This window comes from Nomascus leucogenys, chromosome 3 (genome assembly GCF_006542625.1).
Source record: "Nomascus leucogenys isolate Asia chromosome 3, Asia_NLE_v1, whole genome shotgun sequence".
NCBI lineage: Eukaryota > Metazoa > Chordata > Mammalia > Primates > Hylobatidae > Nomascus > Nomascus leucogenys.
In genome coordinates this window covers 6,181,451-6,195,885 of record NC_044383.1, presented here as the reverse complement: position 1 = coordinate 6,195,885, position 14,435 = coordinate 6,181,451, and the positions used below count along the sequence as shown (strand labels likewise).

Below are 14,435 nucleotides of genomic sequence, written 5' to 3'. Positions count from 1 at the left end.
CAGGAGTTTATGCTGAGTGGGTTGGCTAAGTATACATAATCAATAAGCTATAGAAGAAGTCATGAATATTAATGAAGGAGAAACACACCCATGTGTGATTGAGCCATGCCCCTTCGTGGGTCCCATGTTCAAAAAAATACCAGCATTCGGATGACCCGAGGGTGGAGATTTTGGCCCTCTAATGTCAAAAGGTCAAACAGAGGCCACAAAAACCCTCACTGCACATCCTCCTTAGACTGGCCAGAGCCACCCTGCAGTCGGTGGCCTCTCAGCAGGAGAGCATGCAGTGTCAAACTGGCAAGCTGTCACGTGGAAACTGCAAAGAGGGAGGGGGAGTCCACCTATGGCTCAGACAAGTGGCTAAAGGTGATATAGGAATGAGTTGTCTGCTTCTTGTTTTCTAGAGCCAGTTTCTGCTTCCTCCTTAGGAGAGAATTCTGGTTAAAGGCTGTTAAGGAAAGGGTATACTGAAGCGGGTCTAACCTCCCATCCCATCATGGTCATGGGCTGACTCAGTTTTTGTTGTTTTTAGACAGAGTCTCGCTCTTGTTACCCAGGCTGGAGTGCAATGGCACCATCCGGCTCACTGCAACTTCTGCCTCCCAGGTTCAAGCGATTCTCCTGCTTCAGCCTCCCGAGTAGTTGGGATTACAGACACCTGCCACCACGCCCGGCTAATTTTTGTATTTTTAGTAGAGATGGGGTTTCACCATGTTGTCCAGACTGGTCTTGAACTCCTGGCCTCTGGTGATCCGCCCACCTTGGCCTCCCAGAGTGCTGGGATTACAGGCGTGAGCCACAGCGCCCGGCCTGGATTCAGTTTTCAAGGCTTCTCTGGGGTCCCCTTGGCCAAGAAGGAGTCTGTTCAGTCCATTGGGAAACTTAGGATTTTATTTTTATTTCTCAATATTTATCCAAAATAATTGAACATAAGGACTCGAAGAGATATTTGTACACTGATGTTCATAGCAACATTATTCACAGTTGCCAAAAGGTAGAAGTATTCAGGTGTCCATCAACAGATAAATGGGTGGTATACACGATGTGGCATATGCATCCAAAAGCCTCCATTTCCTCATTTGTAAAATATTGGGTGATTCATACCCCACAAGACTTGTGAGCATTAAATAACATGATCTGTGTGAAAGCAATGACTGTGTCTGGAACTTAGGGGGTGCTCACCAAATGCTTAGCAGCAAAGCAGCAGAAACTAGAGGTGGTCGTGTGGGAGAGGATGGAGGAACCGGTGGCTGGGAACTGACGATCTTCAGGATTTCTTACCTTTGGCCCACGACAATTCTTTGGCCAGGAATGCTGTTTCAGTGGAAACTGGGATGGTATGCATCCAGCACGTCACTCTGTTTAGCAGGCATCAGACTAGTAGACAAGGGCCCAGTAATCTTGGCTCATGGAGACCCAAGTGGGGATGACACGGCCTCAGGCTAGAGCAGACGCACCCTGGGAATCCTCTATATTCTTCTCAGCATCAGCCCAAGCCTGTGCCCAGCAGGGCTGACCAGAAGACAGGTCTGGGGCAATTTAGGTTTTAGTTAAGAGGTCGATGGAGGTTTAAGCTTTTATTGATTTGAAAAAGAAAAGAAAGGAAATCTTGGAAAAAAGAAACTGGCTGTAGTGCAGACAGGAAATAATAGCAATGAAATCTTTTGGCTTTCCTGCTCCTGACCCCAGAGGTCCCTTCCTCGCTTTAAAATCCTCAGGCACCCCCTCCACCCCTGTTGCCCACAGGCAAATATGCAGACTCCAGAGCCCCACATCCCCGCCTCTCACAGTCTGGCCCAGTTGATCCCTCTCACCTCATTCCCAAAACTTTCTAGTGACGTTGGTCTTCCCACCATTTCCCAAATCCCAAAGACACGAGGCAGACCCCACCCAGGCCCCCAGCTTTGCGTTCCTTTGCCCTTGTGATACTGGGGGGCTTTCTTAGAAGTCACTTCTTTCCACACATATGGTTTTTGTTTCCCAGTCAAGGTCCCAAGGTAGGAAGTTGCTGGTCATGTGAGTCGCCACCTGGATGAAGGAGCCGCCCTGCCAAGTGTGGGGAGGTGCCAGGAGATGGACCGGCTGAGATGGAGCATTCATTATCTCTCCTTCCATGGAACTGAAGTGACATTCTCTGCATCTCTGTTATCACTTCACCTCAACTTGCCTCTTCCCAGCATCCCTGAATTATACAGAAATCATTTGAAGGCAAATTCCCAGCTACTGTTGCTAGACTCATTTTTCTGCAGGGATGGAAGAATGTGTCACTTTAAATTTGTTTCCTTTTTTCCCACCCATTTTGGGTAAAACATTGTGTTAAAAGATACATCGTCTCCACCCCCAAAGCAGCCCGTCTTCATGCCGGAGATATTTAAATGCCCTCATATTGAAGTGTACAAGCTAATTATGCAACTTAAAGTAAGTTTAGGGAAGGAATTTAAATACCCCCACAGCTGGCCGGGCGCGGTGGCTCACGCTTGTAATCCCAGCACTTTGGGAGGCCGAGGAGGGCGGATCACGAGGTCAGGAGATCGAGACCACAGTGAAACCCCGTCTCTACTAAAAATACAAAAAAATTAGCCGGGCGTGGTGGCGGGCGCCTGTAGTCCCAGCTACTCCGAGAGGCTGAGGCAGGAGAATGGCGTGAACCTGGGAGGCGGAGCTTGCAGTGAGCCGAGATTGCGCCACTGCACTCCAGCCTGGGCCACAGAGCGAGACTCCGTCTCAAAAAAAAAAAAAAAAAAAAAAAATATACCCCCACAGCTTCACAATGTGAGAAATAGGGCTGTGTAAGCCGCTGGAAGTTCCGTGCCTTTCTCCACATTCTCCCTCCGTAGTAATGAGGCTCCTCATCTTCCTGTTTTATTGGCAGCAAACACTGGGTAACAGGGGTGCTACAAGGGCCTGAGACTCTGTCATAATCAAGCGCCTATAATTGTGCCAGGAGCCTGGAATAGTTAAATTGGTTCCTGATTACTTTTCACTTGCTAAGTTCCCCTCTACTCAATTAACATATAATTATTTAGGACTATGCTACTTTTATTACTGGCACATGGCTTTCCAAATGGGCAGCTTTGGGGAATGGTCTCCCTCGGGAGCCCATGCGCTGCATCCACCCGCCCTTTTTGTTCAAGAACAAAAGCAAGGCTGGCGGGACCTCCTCCAGAACCTTCAATCTGCGGAGAGGCTTGGACCTCAGCAGGTGCCTCCTGCAGGCAGAGCCTCGCTGGCCACACCAGCCTGTCTCCCAAAGACGCGCAGAACTGCAGAATTCACAGGGCTTGCCTTTCTCTTTTACCAAATGCGACTTCACATTTCATAAGGTGTCAGTGGAGATCATATCAGTGTTCAAATAACTTTGTATCATGTGGTGATGCCTCTTCCTTACCTTTAATCTCAAAAGTAAAAAAAAACAGAACCTGTAGGTTCAAAGTTCCAGGGAGCTTAGAGGCACTGTGGTTGAGCGCTTTCATTTGTCGGTGGAGAAGATGAGGATCTCGAAAACTTGAGCAACATTTTTTTGTTTTAACATTTTTAAAATTCTATTTTAAATTGACAAATAATAATTGCGTATGTGTATGATAGGCCGTCGATGTTATGATACATGCATTCATTGTGGAATGATTAAATCAAACGAATTAACATGTCTGTTCCCTCACATACTTCTCGTTTCTTGGTGGTGTTGAAGAACTTTCTGAAGCTCAGGTAGCTCCATGTTTAAATGGACCTGAAGCCATCGATAGATAGATACACTTGAATTAAGACTTTGATTGTACAAATGTGTGTATGTGTAGGCTACAATTAAACTCATATTTGACACTGTCAAGAATTAGTAGTTTTTGTTTCTAATGGGGTTAAATGTCCAGGATAGCAGAGAAAGAAGTCAGGAAAGCTTACTGGTTTGTTGTTGTTTTAATTGCATTGGCTTAGGAGTGAACCCGTCTCCCTTTCCTATTGGCCTCACATTTTTTTAAGTGGATAATGTTATGACAAGTTTGATAAAGATGATGCTTCTGACTTCCTGGAGACAGGAATCAATTACCAAGAAGAGATAACATTTCTCTCCATTGAGCCATTAAAAATAAAATTCACAGGCTTCTAGACCTTATGGCTTTTTGAATCTTTTTAGGTTGACATAATTTGCCTGTGATTCTTTCTGGATTATTTATTTGTATATTTGGTTTTATCTCCTGAATTTTAAATTACAAGTAATCCTTCCATAGATTTTGACCATTTTTAGGACAGCATTCCTGAAAGCATTTAATTCTCACAGTATTTGTTTTTTATTAAGAAATTAATTAATTTATTCTCCTGGCTCAGAATAAGACATAACTTGTGTGGTTCACAAGGTGGTTGATCCCTTCCCCCTGAGTTTCTGGCATTTCTGGTGGAATCCCTAATGAGAAGTTTGCAAAAGAAGAACCTGAAGAGAGCTGAGTCCCACCACAGAAAACCTACACGGTTTTCTGCAAGGAGAGCCAGAGGCAACCAAATACTCTAGCCTCCCTAAGGCCTCTCATTTGGGCCAAAGCCTGACCTTCTGAGCCAGCTCCTTCATCCATTCATTCATTCACTTATTCTCCCATCCACGTGTTCATTCATTCTTGTGTCAGTTACCTAATGAGCGTATGCTGTGTACCAAATGCTGACTCAGCACTGAGGACACTTGGGTGAACAAGCAGATGTGGCCACTGCCTTTGAGATACCCATGCTTTACTCACAATCTGGAGGGCTTCTCTTACCTAAACCCAACTCCAGCAGTGTCCAGCACAGATAGAGTCGTCAGGATGCAGAGTCAGGCACATTCATACCCCACATGAGATTGCCTGCTGGACAAAGGACTATGATCCTGCACTGTGTGGAGCCCTTCATTTAGTTTGGCAAGGCATCCTCCCATCCAAACACTTGGCTTAGCTTGCGATCCTTCTCATATTCCTCTGTAACAGAAAGCGGATTGGTATGCAAAAGCTTCTAATATGATATTCTTATTTATTTTCCCTACTTTCACATTTATTAGAAATAACTTCAGAATTACAGTAACTAATAGATTTTTTTTTTTTTTTTTTTGAGATGGAGTCTTGCTCTGTCACCCAGGCTGGAGTGCAGTGGCGCAGTCTCTGCTCACTGCAGCCTCTGCCTCCCGGGTTCCAGTGATTCTCCTGCCTCAGCCTCCTGAGTAGCTGGGATTACAGGTGCTTACCACCACACCCAGCTAATTTTTTTTTTTTTTTTTTTTTTTGAGATGGAGTCTCGCTCTGTCGCCCAGGCTGGAGTGCAGTGGCGCAATCTCGGCTCACTGCAAGCTCCGCCTCCCAGGTTCATGCCATTCTCCTGCCTGAGCCTCCGGAGTAGCTGGGACTACAAGCGCCCACCACCATGCCCGCCTAATTTTTTTGTATTTTTTAGTAGAGACGGGGTTTCACCGTGTTAGCCAGGATGGTCTCGATCTGCTGACCTTGTGATCCGCCCACCTTGGCCTCCCGAAGTGCTGGGATTACAGGCATGAGCCACTGTGCCCAGCCTGTAATTTTTTTTTTTTTTTTTTTTGGTACAGATGAGGTTTCACCATGTTGGCCAGGCTGGTCTTGAACTCCTGACCTCAGGTGATCTGCCCGCCTCAGCCTCCCACACCACACTTGGCTGACTAATAGATTTTCTTACCTAAAAGTTAGTCTCTGGTTATGTTTCTCCTTGCCTTGTTGGGTGATTGGCCCGGGGCATAGCTGTGTTTCTGTCCCGTCAGGTGTGGGCTGTAGGATATCATTTATGCATGTCCTGGAAGTTTCTGTGCAAGTGACGCAGCCCTTGATGCATCGAGCCCAAGCATCATCTGATCTTTGTTTACTGCACTGATTATGGTTTTATTTGATCTTTCCTTCAGTTTTCCTCATGCTACTTGAATTTCCACGTTGTTTTTGTCCCGGCATTTTAAAAAATTTATAGGGAATCTGAATTACAGAATCTACCTCTCAGCCCTGCACTTTCTCAGTTGTCAGTTTCTTAAAAAGTTTTTGTTCAGCCTTCACATTATTTTAGCTTGACTTTTTTTTTTTTTTTTTTTGAGACAAGTCTCACTCTGTCACCCAGGCTGGAGTGCAGTGGTGCAATCTCGGCTCACTGCAAGCTCCGCCTCCCAGGTTCATGCCATTCTCCTGCCTCAGCCTCCCAAGTAGCTGGGACCACAGCCGCCCGCCACCACGCCCAGCTAATTTTTTGTATTTTTAGTAGAGACGGGGTTTCACTGTGTTAGCCAGGATGGTCTCCATCTCCTGACCTCGTGATCCACCCACCTTGGCCTCCCGAAGTGCTGGGATTACAGGCGTGAGCCGCCGTGCCCAGCTGACATATTTTTAAAGTCTTTTTGAGAATTGTCTTTATTTAACTAGCTGCAGTTGTCCCAGAGCTTAATTCGAAGCAGCATATTACAACTGTTTGGGTGCTATCTTGAAGCAAAATAATTACCCTATAATAGTAATGTGTGTTTTAGTAAACTGGTCATTATTGTCATAGAGGGCTGGAAAGAGTGTCTTCTTAAAGCCTATAAGGACCCTAGGGTACTCTGTGAATAGCAGAGTTCTAAACCTGAAGGAAAAAATTAAGGGGAAAAAAAAATTGTGTTAGTGGTCAGAAGCCCCGTGTCCTTATGCATCATGGCACAGCCCACCCCGTAATGACAAGAAGGTGTTGTATTCCACTGACACTTGGGGGCTCTTCTGTGATCCCTGGGGTTGCTGCGTGTACATCCTCAGAGGCTCTCTCAACACAGTTACCAAGGGTCAGGTGGGTTACTTAGACCATCTCTCTAGCTCATACCTTGTACTTCTGGGGGCTGAAGGTGACAGGACAGACCCCAGCCCAAGACTGGGGGGCTGATTAGAGTTGCCAGGCATCCCGTATATACAAAGCATGTCCTGAATTTTGCAACTTTTGTCCTGGATCCTTTATTAATTTGTCAGGATGCCCTAAATGTCCTGTATTCAGCTTTTTTTTTCCTAATCAATTACAGAATTCAGCAATAAGAGCTGTTATTCAGGTTTAACCGGGCATCCTATATTTGCAAAATCTGGCAACCCTGTGGCTGAGGAATGTTGCTGCTCAGCGTGTGTTCTTGGTTAATGGACAAGGCAGCAATGCCCGCATCCCTCCATTAATAGTCACTTAGAAACACTAATTTCTCCTTTCTGGTTATATTTTAATGTCCCCAGGGAAGAAGTCAAATAACTCCGCCTGCAGTTTTCTTTAGTGACCAAAATTGCAAACTCTGTCACGGGCCCTTTGTCACAGCTGTTTTGGTCCCAGATCCAGCTGATAGGTTTCTTGATGAAATAATGTCTGCGAATCCCTTTCTCAGACCGGCACGCGGTGTGAGCATGAGAGAATCTGCAGTGACAGCGGGTGATGGGCGGGAGGTGGTGGTGGCAGGTGGTGATGGAGACCTCCTTAAAACCCCAGGTGGTGAATTCCTTCTTCCCTCCTCCCTGGCTCACTGCCTTTTAGCGGCTGTGACATGGCCAGGGCGTGGGGAGCTTCTCCAGGCACGCTTAGCTGAAGAGATAACGCTGTCAGAGGACAGCAGTTACTAGTAAGTAACCTACATTTCCCTTCTACTCTGGCTGCTCCCTGCTGTCTAAATAGAGAAAGTGGAATTAAGTTTATTATCTGTGACCTAATACTAATTCCTCTTACATCCTGCCTTTGTGCAAAGGGAAAAGGGCCATTTAAAAAGTGGTGGATGAAGCTTTAGTATTGTAAACACTTTCAAGGGTTATAAAACAAATCTGTTGAATGAACAAGCATGTGAGAGATGGTATTCTAGAGTCATGTGTGGTCACCCAAATTGTATATTTCATTATAAAAAGTATATAAAGTCATGGTATTATAGAGTGTTAAAATTATACATTATCAATGAATCAAGAAATTAAAATTTCTGAGAAAATTCTTGTCAAATCACTTTCGTGTCTACTAAAGCTTTTAACTTTTTCTCTATAAAATAGTGGTCAAAATTAGCATGTGGAAAGTAGGCCAATGATACTGAAGTCGCAAGCCATGCTTCCAAGCCTAGAGATATTGCAGCAACCTCTTCCAAGCCTGATAGCCCCTTGCGAAGAGTGCTTTCAAATGGGTAACTTGAAAAAGCCAGCTAAGCAAAGATCAATGGAATCATAAAACATTAAGACATGGCAACTTGAGGAAAAGATTTAATTTGCACCTTTTTTTTTCTTTTTTTAAATTAGACTTTTTTTTTTTTAGTGATACTTTTCAAATGTTACTTTCAGAAGCTGTTATTTTGGTCTGTTTCTTTCATCCTGCATGTGCTAATTTCCTTGATTAATTTGGAGAACATCTGCATATAATTCCGTGATCTTTTCATTGGCAAAACCTCACAGCTTTGCGCAAGACTTGGAGAGTTCACATTCCAGACAGTCTGGGATTGTATCTAATTGAAATGCCAAACCTACCGAAGTGCCAGAGCGTAAGTGTGTAATTATGTAATTTTCTCTTGATCTTTCAGAGTCTTCCTGCGAGCAATTAATCAGTATGCAGATATGCTGAACAAAAAATTTCTGGATCAAGCCAACTTTGAGCTACAGGTAAGAGAAGAGGTAGACACGACCTTTGTGGAGAAATCATGTTAAAACAAATTGCTGGTCCGAACCAATATCTTACAGTATTTCTAATCCTTGAACTTAATTGGTCTCCCATCCAAGATGCGGAAATGGAATTTATAGTATGTACTATTGGAACCTGAGGAGTGAAAATTGTGCCTTTGGAGTATTTGCTTAATTTAGCAAGGAAAGAGATAGAGTTGTTTCAGAGAGAAGCTATTGAATCAGAGTGACAAGGAGGGACTCTCCAAGCAGGGAGGCCACCAAGTCCCAGTGTGTGTATCTGCCAAGATTGTCTCAGCCCATCTTACTGTGGAGGGAGGATCAGCAGGGGAGGAGACACAGGTCTGCACCTAGAGCTCAGCTTGCTTTTATAACTCTGTATTCCCCCCATATCCTCTCTCAGCCTTGTGCTACTAGCAGTGGCTTTGACCAGGCCAGAGACCCTGTCCCCCAGACCCCATGGTCCATCAGAAATGCTCCTTTGGTGAATGCAGTGTGAGAGAGAGAGTGTGTGTGTTTGTCTCTGTGTGTGTGTGTGTGTGTGTGTACGCATGCTGTAAGGATTGATTTTGCCTGGCCTGATTGGTGTGTGTGTGTGTGTGTGTGTGTGTGCATGCTATAAGGATTGATTTTGCCTGGCCTGATTTCTTACTGTGCATCCAAAATGTGTGGCTCTCACTTCCATTGTACTCTGGATGTGTTTCTGCTAATAATGATTTTATCTGTCATTATTATTAGTTTATTTTAGTAAAGGATACAAATTTTTGAAAAGCATGCAGATACAAATGGCATGTTTATTTCCTGGGCAAGATGGTTCACTCTCTCAAAAGGAACCCAAAGGATTTTTGTTCACCCATTGGGTGATGCAACCCCAAAATAAGTTACCCAATAGCAAAAATTAGAGAGCCACCTGCTCTTTCATTTGCATTGCCCTTATTTTTATAATTTTTTAATTTTAAATGTTTACTGTATTGGCATTATAGGATATGATTAGATAATAATATATCAGGTGCCATATATCTAAACATGTTACTTGTTTATAAAATTTTTTATCATTTTCTCTGCTGAATGCCTGTTTTCATATGTCATAATAACATACTTTCTCTTTATACAATATATATGTGCTGAATATCAGTTTAGCAGGTAAAATAGGAAACATTCCTTCCTAATCCTTTGCTGCCTCTCACTGCCCCTCTGCAGGGATAACTTTTAACTCATTGTTCTGAATTCTTTGTCACGCTTTCAGCATTTATATGAGCCTGTGTGTGTTTTCTTTTGGCCTTTAACATGAACTGGATCATACTCTGTGTTTTTCAGCTCTGTCATATTCCACGATATGAATGTACCAACATTTATTCAGCCATTTCTGCACTGATAACCTAGAGGCTGCTTCCAGGTGTTTACAATCATAAGCTGTGCTACCGTGAGGGCTGTGATACATGTGCCTCTTAGTACACGCATTGCTATGGAATAGGTTGATCTCTAGGCCAAATGATATGACATTTTAAGTTTGATGGAAAATGATCAATTTCCTTCCTAACATGATTTTAGCAATTTGCCATCCCACCAACCTTGTTTGAGAGCTGCCACTTTCTATCTAGAATCTTCTTCAACACTGATTTCTTTAAAATGATTGATTTTTGTTTTTATTGGCATTTTTCTGATGATTATTTAGGCTAAGAATACTTAGCGGCCGTGTGGGTTTCTGCTGTGAACTCTCTGATCATTTCTTCTGCTCACATTTGTATTTGGCTGTCTTCCTTTTTTATAAGTTGGAATTCTTGATATAGGCTAGGCATGAGTTTAGGCTTATCATATAGAAACATTTCATTTTTCTGCAGTGAAATCTGTTATTTCTTTTACAGCTATCTGGTTTCATGTTTTGCTTGGCAAATCTCTCCTTGCCTTAATATTATATACTTCTAAATTTTACTATTTTGTGTTAGTTAGAATCTGCTAATACCTTTGTGGTTTTGTGTTTTTGTTTTTGTTTTACCTTTCAGGTGTTTAATCCATTTGGGATTTCTGTAGTTAGTATAGGGGTAAGGATCTAACTTCACTTTTTCCCACATCATTTCATGAATAGATGACTCTTTCCCCAATGTTTTGAAATGCTACAATTAACATAATTATAAATGTGTGTGTATAAATTCCATTTTGTGTTATTATCATAGAGGCTTAATCCTTATACCTTTGTACCCAGCTAGCAGAGTCGCTACTTTTCCACTCGTTTTCTACTGCAGAATTATCTTGGCTGTTTTTGTGCATTTGGAGTTTAAAATCATTCCATTTGGAGTTTAAAATCAGATAGCTGAGTTTCTCTTTTAAAAACATACTGCTTGGATTTTAGCTGGAATCCCATTGAATTGATAAATAAATTTGGAATAAGTTTAGGTATTTGAGGGAATACATTGCAGTATTTTTTCCCCATCTCATACTAGACTATTTAAGTATTTGTTTTGCCATTTTTCTAGTTTTTTCTAGGTCAGATCTCACACATGACTTGCTGGGTAGATTCCCGTGTGTTTTAGTTGTGGCTGCTCTGGCGGGGGAGCCTGTTTCTCAACATGTTAGTTCTCCCTGGCTTTCGTTCTGTTTCGTGAGGATATCCCCTTGGACTCTCACCGTGAGCCTACACACCTTACAAGCCCTGTGCTTCAGGGCCCACATAGAGCTTCGCCCCTTGGCAGGTGTGACACAATATTTATTGTTGTTTGAGGAGGGGTTAGCAGGAATCGCTGCCTGCTGTCGGCTACATTCTGAGAATCACTGTCAGGGGCCCATCTGGAACAGGACCCATGTCTGCACGTACCCAGAACAGATCTTAATTTAAACACCACCACCACTACCATGAGTGCTCTGGCTCAAAGGCAGTCCTGGTCCTATATAGGAAAAGAAAGAATTAGGAGTTGGTAAAGCTGTCATTTAAAAATAAGCATTCGTGTTTTGTTGTTGTTGCTTTTGCTGTTGTTGTTGCTGTTGTTGTTGTCAAAGGGAGCAGGGAGAAATTAAGATCTATTCTGGGTCCTTGCAGGCATAGGTCCTATTCTGGCTGAGCCCCTGACCATGATTCTCAGAATACGGGTGGCTGCAGCCAGTGATTCCAGCCGGTCCTGTGGCAAGGCTGAAATCGGTGGGAGGTGTCAGTCCCAAAAACAAAAGGAATGACTTGTATTTTATTGACTGGCACTCCCCTTTCTTTATAAAGGGGGCTAAAACAGGAGAGCCCCATTGTGGGCTCTGAGGTTGGGGGTGCTGGGCTCAGATCCCCATTCTGCTTCATGTGTTACCTGTAGCTTTGGGCTGGTCTCTAAATCTCAGCTCTGCAATGGGGATAACAGCACCTACTTGGTTATTCTGTGGTAATCAAATGAGATGGTGTATTACTATAGAAAGTGTGCTGTTAATGGGAAGTGTTGGATAAATGCAAGCCCAACAGACTTTTCTCAAATCCTGCAAATGCTCTTAAATTTCCACTTACTTCTCAGGTAATTAAAAATAGAGTCAATATAATGTTCACACTTTATTTTTATAGAACTCTTTGCAGCTATCTCCTTTGATATAATAAATATTATCCCTGGTTTGTAAATGAGAAAACTGTGACCCACAACTTTCTTCTTATAAAGGCCATTGTCTTTTAAACCACATATATGTAGTCCATAAACCCGTGAAATATGGGTTTATTGAAACAAGAAATGTTTGATCTTTTTACATTTGTTTTCCTTGTCTAGTGTATGTATGATTTGGAGGTAGAGTCCTAAATTATGGAAATCTATAGTATTCTTAAGTGAGGAGCTTCATAATTACCTTAATGAAAGCTAACACTGGCCAGGCATGGTGGCTCACACTTGTAATCCCAGCACTTTGGGAGGCTGAGGGAGGTGGATCACTTGAGGTCAGGAGTTCAAGACCAGCCTGGCCAACATGGTGAAACCCCATCTCTACTAAAAATACAAAAATTATCCAGGCATGGTGGTGCACACCTGTAGTCCCAGCTACCCAGGAGGCGGAGGCAGGAGAATTGCTTGAACCCAGAAGGCAGAGGTTGCAGTGAGCCGAGATCATGCCACTGCATTCCAGCCTGGGCAACAGAGGGAGACTCCATCTCAAAAAAAGAAAGAGCTAACATTGATGAAGTGTTTACACATGCTCTGTACTGCCTTAAATTCTGTGCATATATTTACTTCTTTGATCTTCTGAGCACTCCTAGAAGATAGATACTCTTGAAATTCACATTTTATCCGTGAGGAAACTGAGGCAGAGAGCGGTTAGAGTCTGAGTAAATGGCAGAGCCGGGATTTGAATATGTGCACCGTAACCTCCGAGCCCACAAGCTCAGGCCTGAACTACACCGTGGGTGGCTGGTTAGCAACATGTATAGAGTGAGTGTGGGTTTTTTTTTTTAACTTTTCAGGTGTGCTGAGCAAATGATAAACGTCTGAGAGCGTTGTTGAGATCCTATCTCAAGCTGTTCAACAACTTAGCATCTCCTCCTTTTTGGTTTTCAGCTGTGGAACAACTACTTTCACCTGGCTGTTGCTTTCCTTACTCAAGAGTCCCTGCAACTGGAGAATTTTTCAAGTGCCAAGAGAGCCAAAATCCTTAACAAGTAAGTTCTCATCCAGCTCTGAAACTGCAGGCAGGAGCCTCCAACTCTAATAGCATAATTTTCATGCGTTTCTAAGCCAACTTGGTACAAATTGAGATGTAATCACAGTGTAATGAAAGGGTGGTTTTAAATCACAAATCAGGTATTGCCTTTTCTAACCCATGAATCAAGATCTAAAATTGCAGGACTCATCCTGGAAGGTTCCAGGTCAGTGTAATCCCAGACTATTAGTGCAACACAGAATTTCAGCTTCCGGAGATAATTCCTTTTGCTGTGCACTATTCTGATGTCATTTCACCTATGATTTACTTTATTGCTTAATTCTTCAATTCAAAAGGAGCTTCTGATGAAAGCTCTTGGCTTGTTGGGATTGTTGAACAACTCATTGGGGAGTTAGAGCTATCGGTGGTTCCTTCTTGGCAGCAGATAACCCCTGTCTTCTTCCGGGCAGGAGCTTTGAATGGACTGACGTGGCACCTTGTATCATTGTAAATAAACCTCTTCAAAGCTCCATGAAGGCCGAGATCCTTGCCGGCTCCTCCAGCTCTGTAACCCCAGTTTGCATCATGTACTGCTGATGATTCAGTATCAAGAAGCACCGTTGTTGCATGGGTTTCCTTCCCATGTTTGGACACGCGGAGGGTCTTGCTTCGTCTCTTTCTGCCTCCGTTTCACTAATTTCTCACTGCTGTCAGTGTTCCTTTCATAAGTCCTTTTGAGAAGAGTTCTGAAATTGCTTTGCTGTTGCCGAGTCATCAGTCCCTGTTTGTCATTTTATAAATAACCTCTGCAGTATCTCGACTGTTCTAAGGCTTGGCCAACTCCATGCTGCTAGCTGAGGTTAGAGATTCCAGAAAGAGTTTCAGAAGGTGGCGGCTGCTCTTTCTCATATCCTGTGAGTCTGTATCTCACTTTCAAGGCAAATCCAAAGCACGTCATCTCTGGAGAGTAAGAATTATAGTCATGGGCTGGGCTCTGGTGCTCAGCCAGTAGTGGTAATACCAGCTACTTGGGAGGCTGAGGCAGGTAGATCACTTGAGCCCAGGAGGTCAAGGCTGCAGTGCACCGTGATCATACCTGTGACTTGCCATGCACTCCAGCCTGGGCAACAGGATGAGACCCCCTTTCAAAAAAAAAGAAAAGAAAGAATTATAGTCACGCACTGCATAACCACAGACTACATGCTGTATTTTTACTGTAGCTTTTCTTTGTTTAGA

General features: G+C 43.4%; 1 protein-coding gene across 2 annotated transcripts in view; it reads left to right on the top strand.

Moving 5' to 3' along the window:
- Positions 1–14,435, top strand: part of DOCK1 (dedicator of cytokinesis 1) — a 544,856-nt gene that overhangs the window by 423,688 nt on the left and 106,733 nt on the right. For both annotated transcript variants that reach the window (XM_012505804.2, XM_003280960.2), the window contains exons 30-31: positions 8,513–8,591; positions 13,118–13,218. In XM_012505804.2, coding sequence (XP_012361258.1) covers positions 8,513–8,591; positions 13,118–13,218 — 180 coding nt within the window. The remainder of the gene's footprint in view (positions 1–8,512; positions 8,592–13,117; positions 13,219–14,435) is intronic.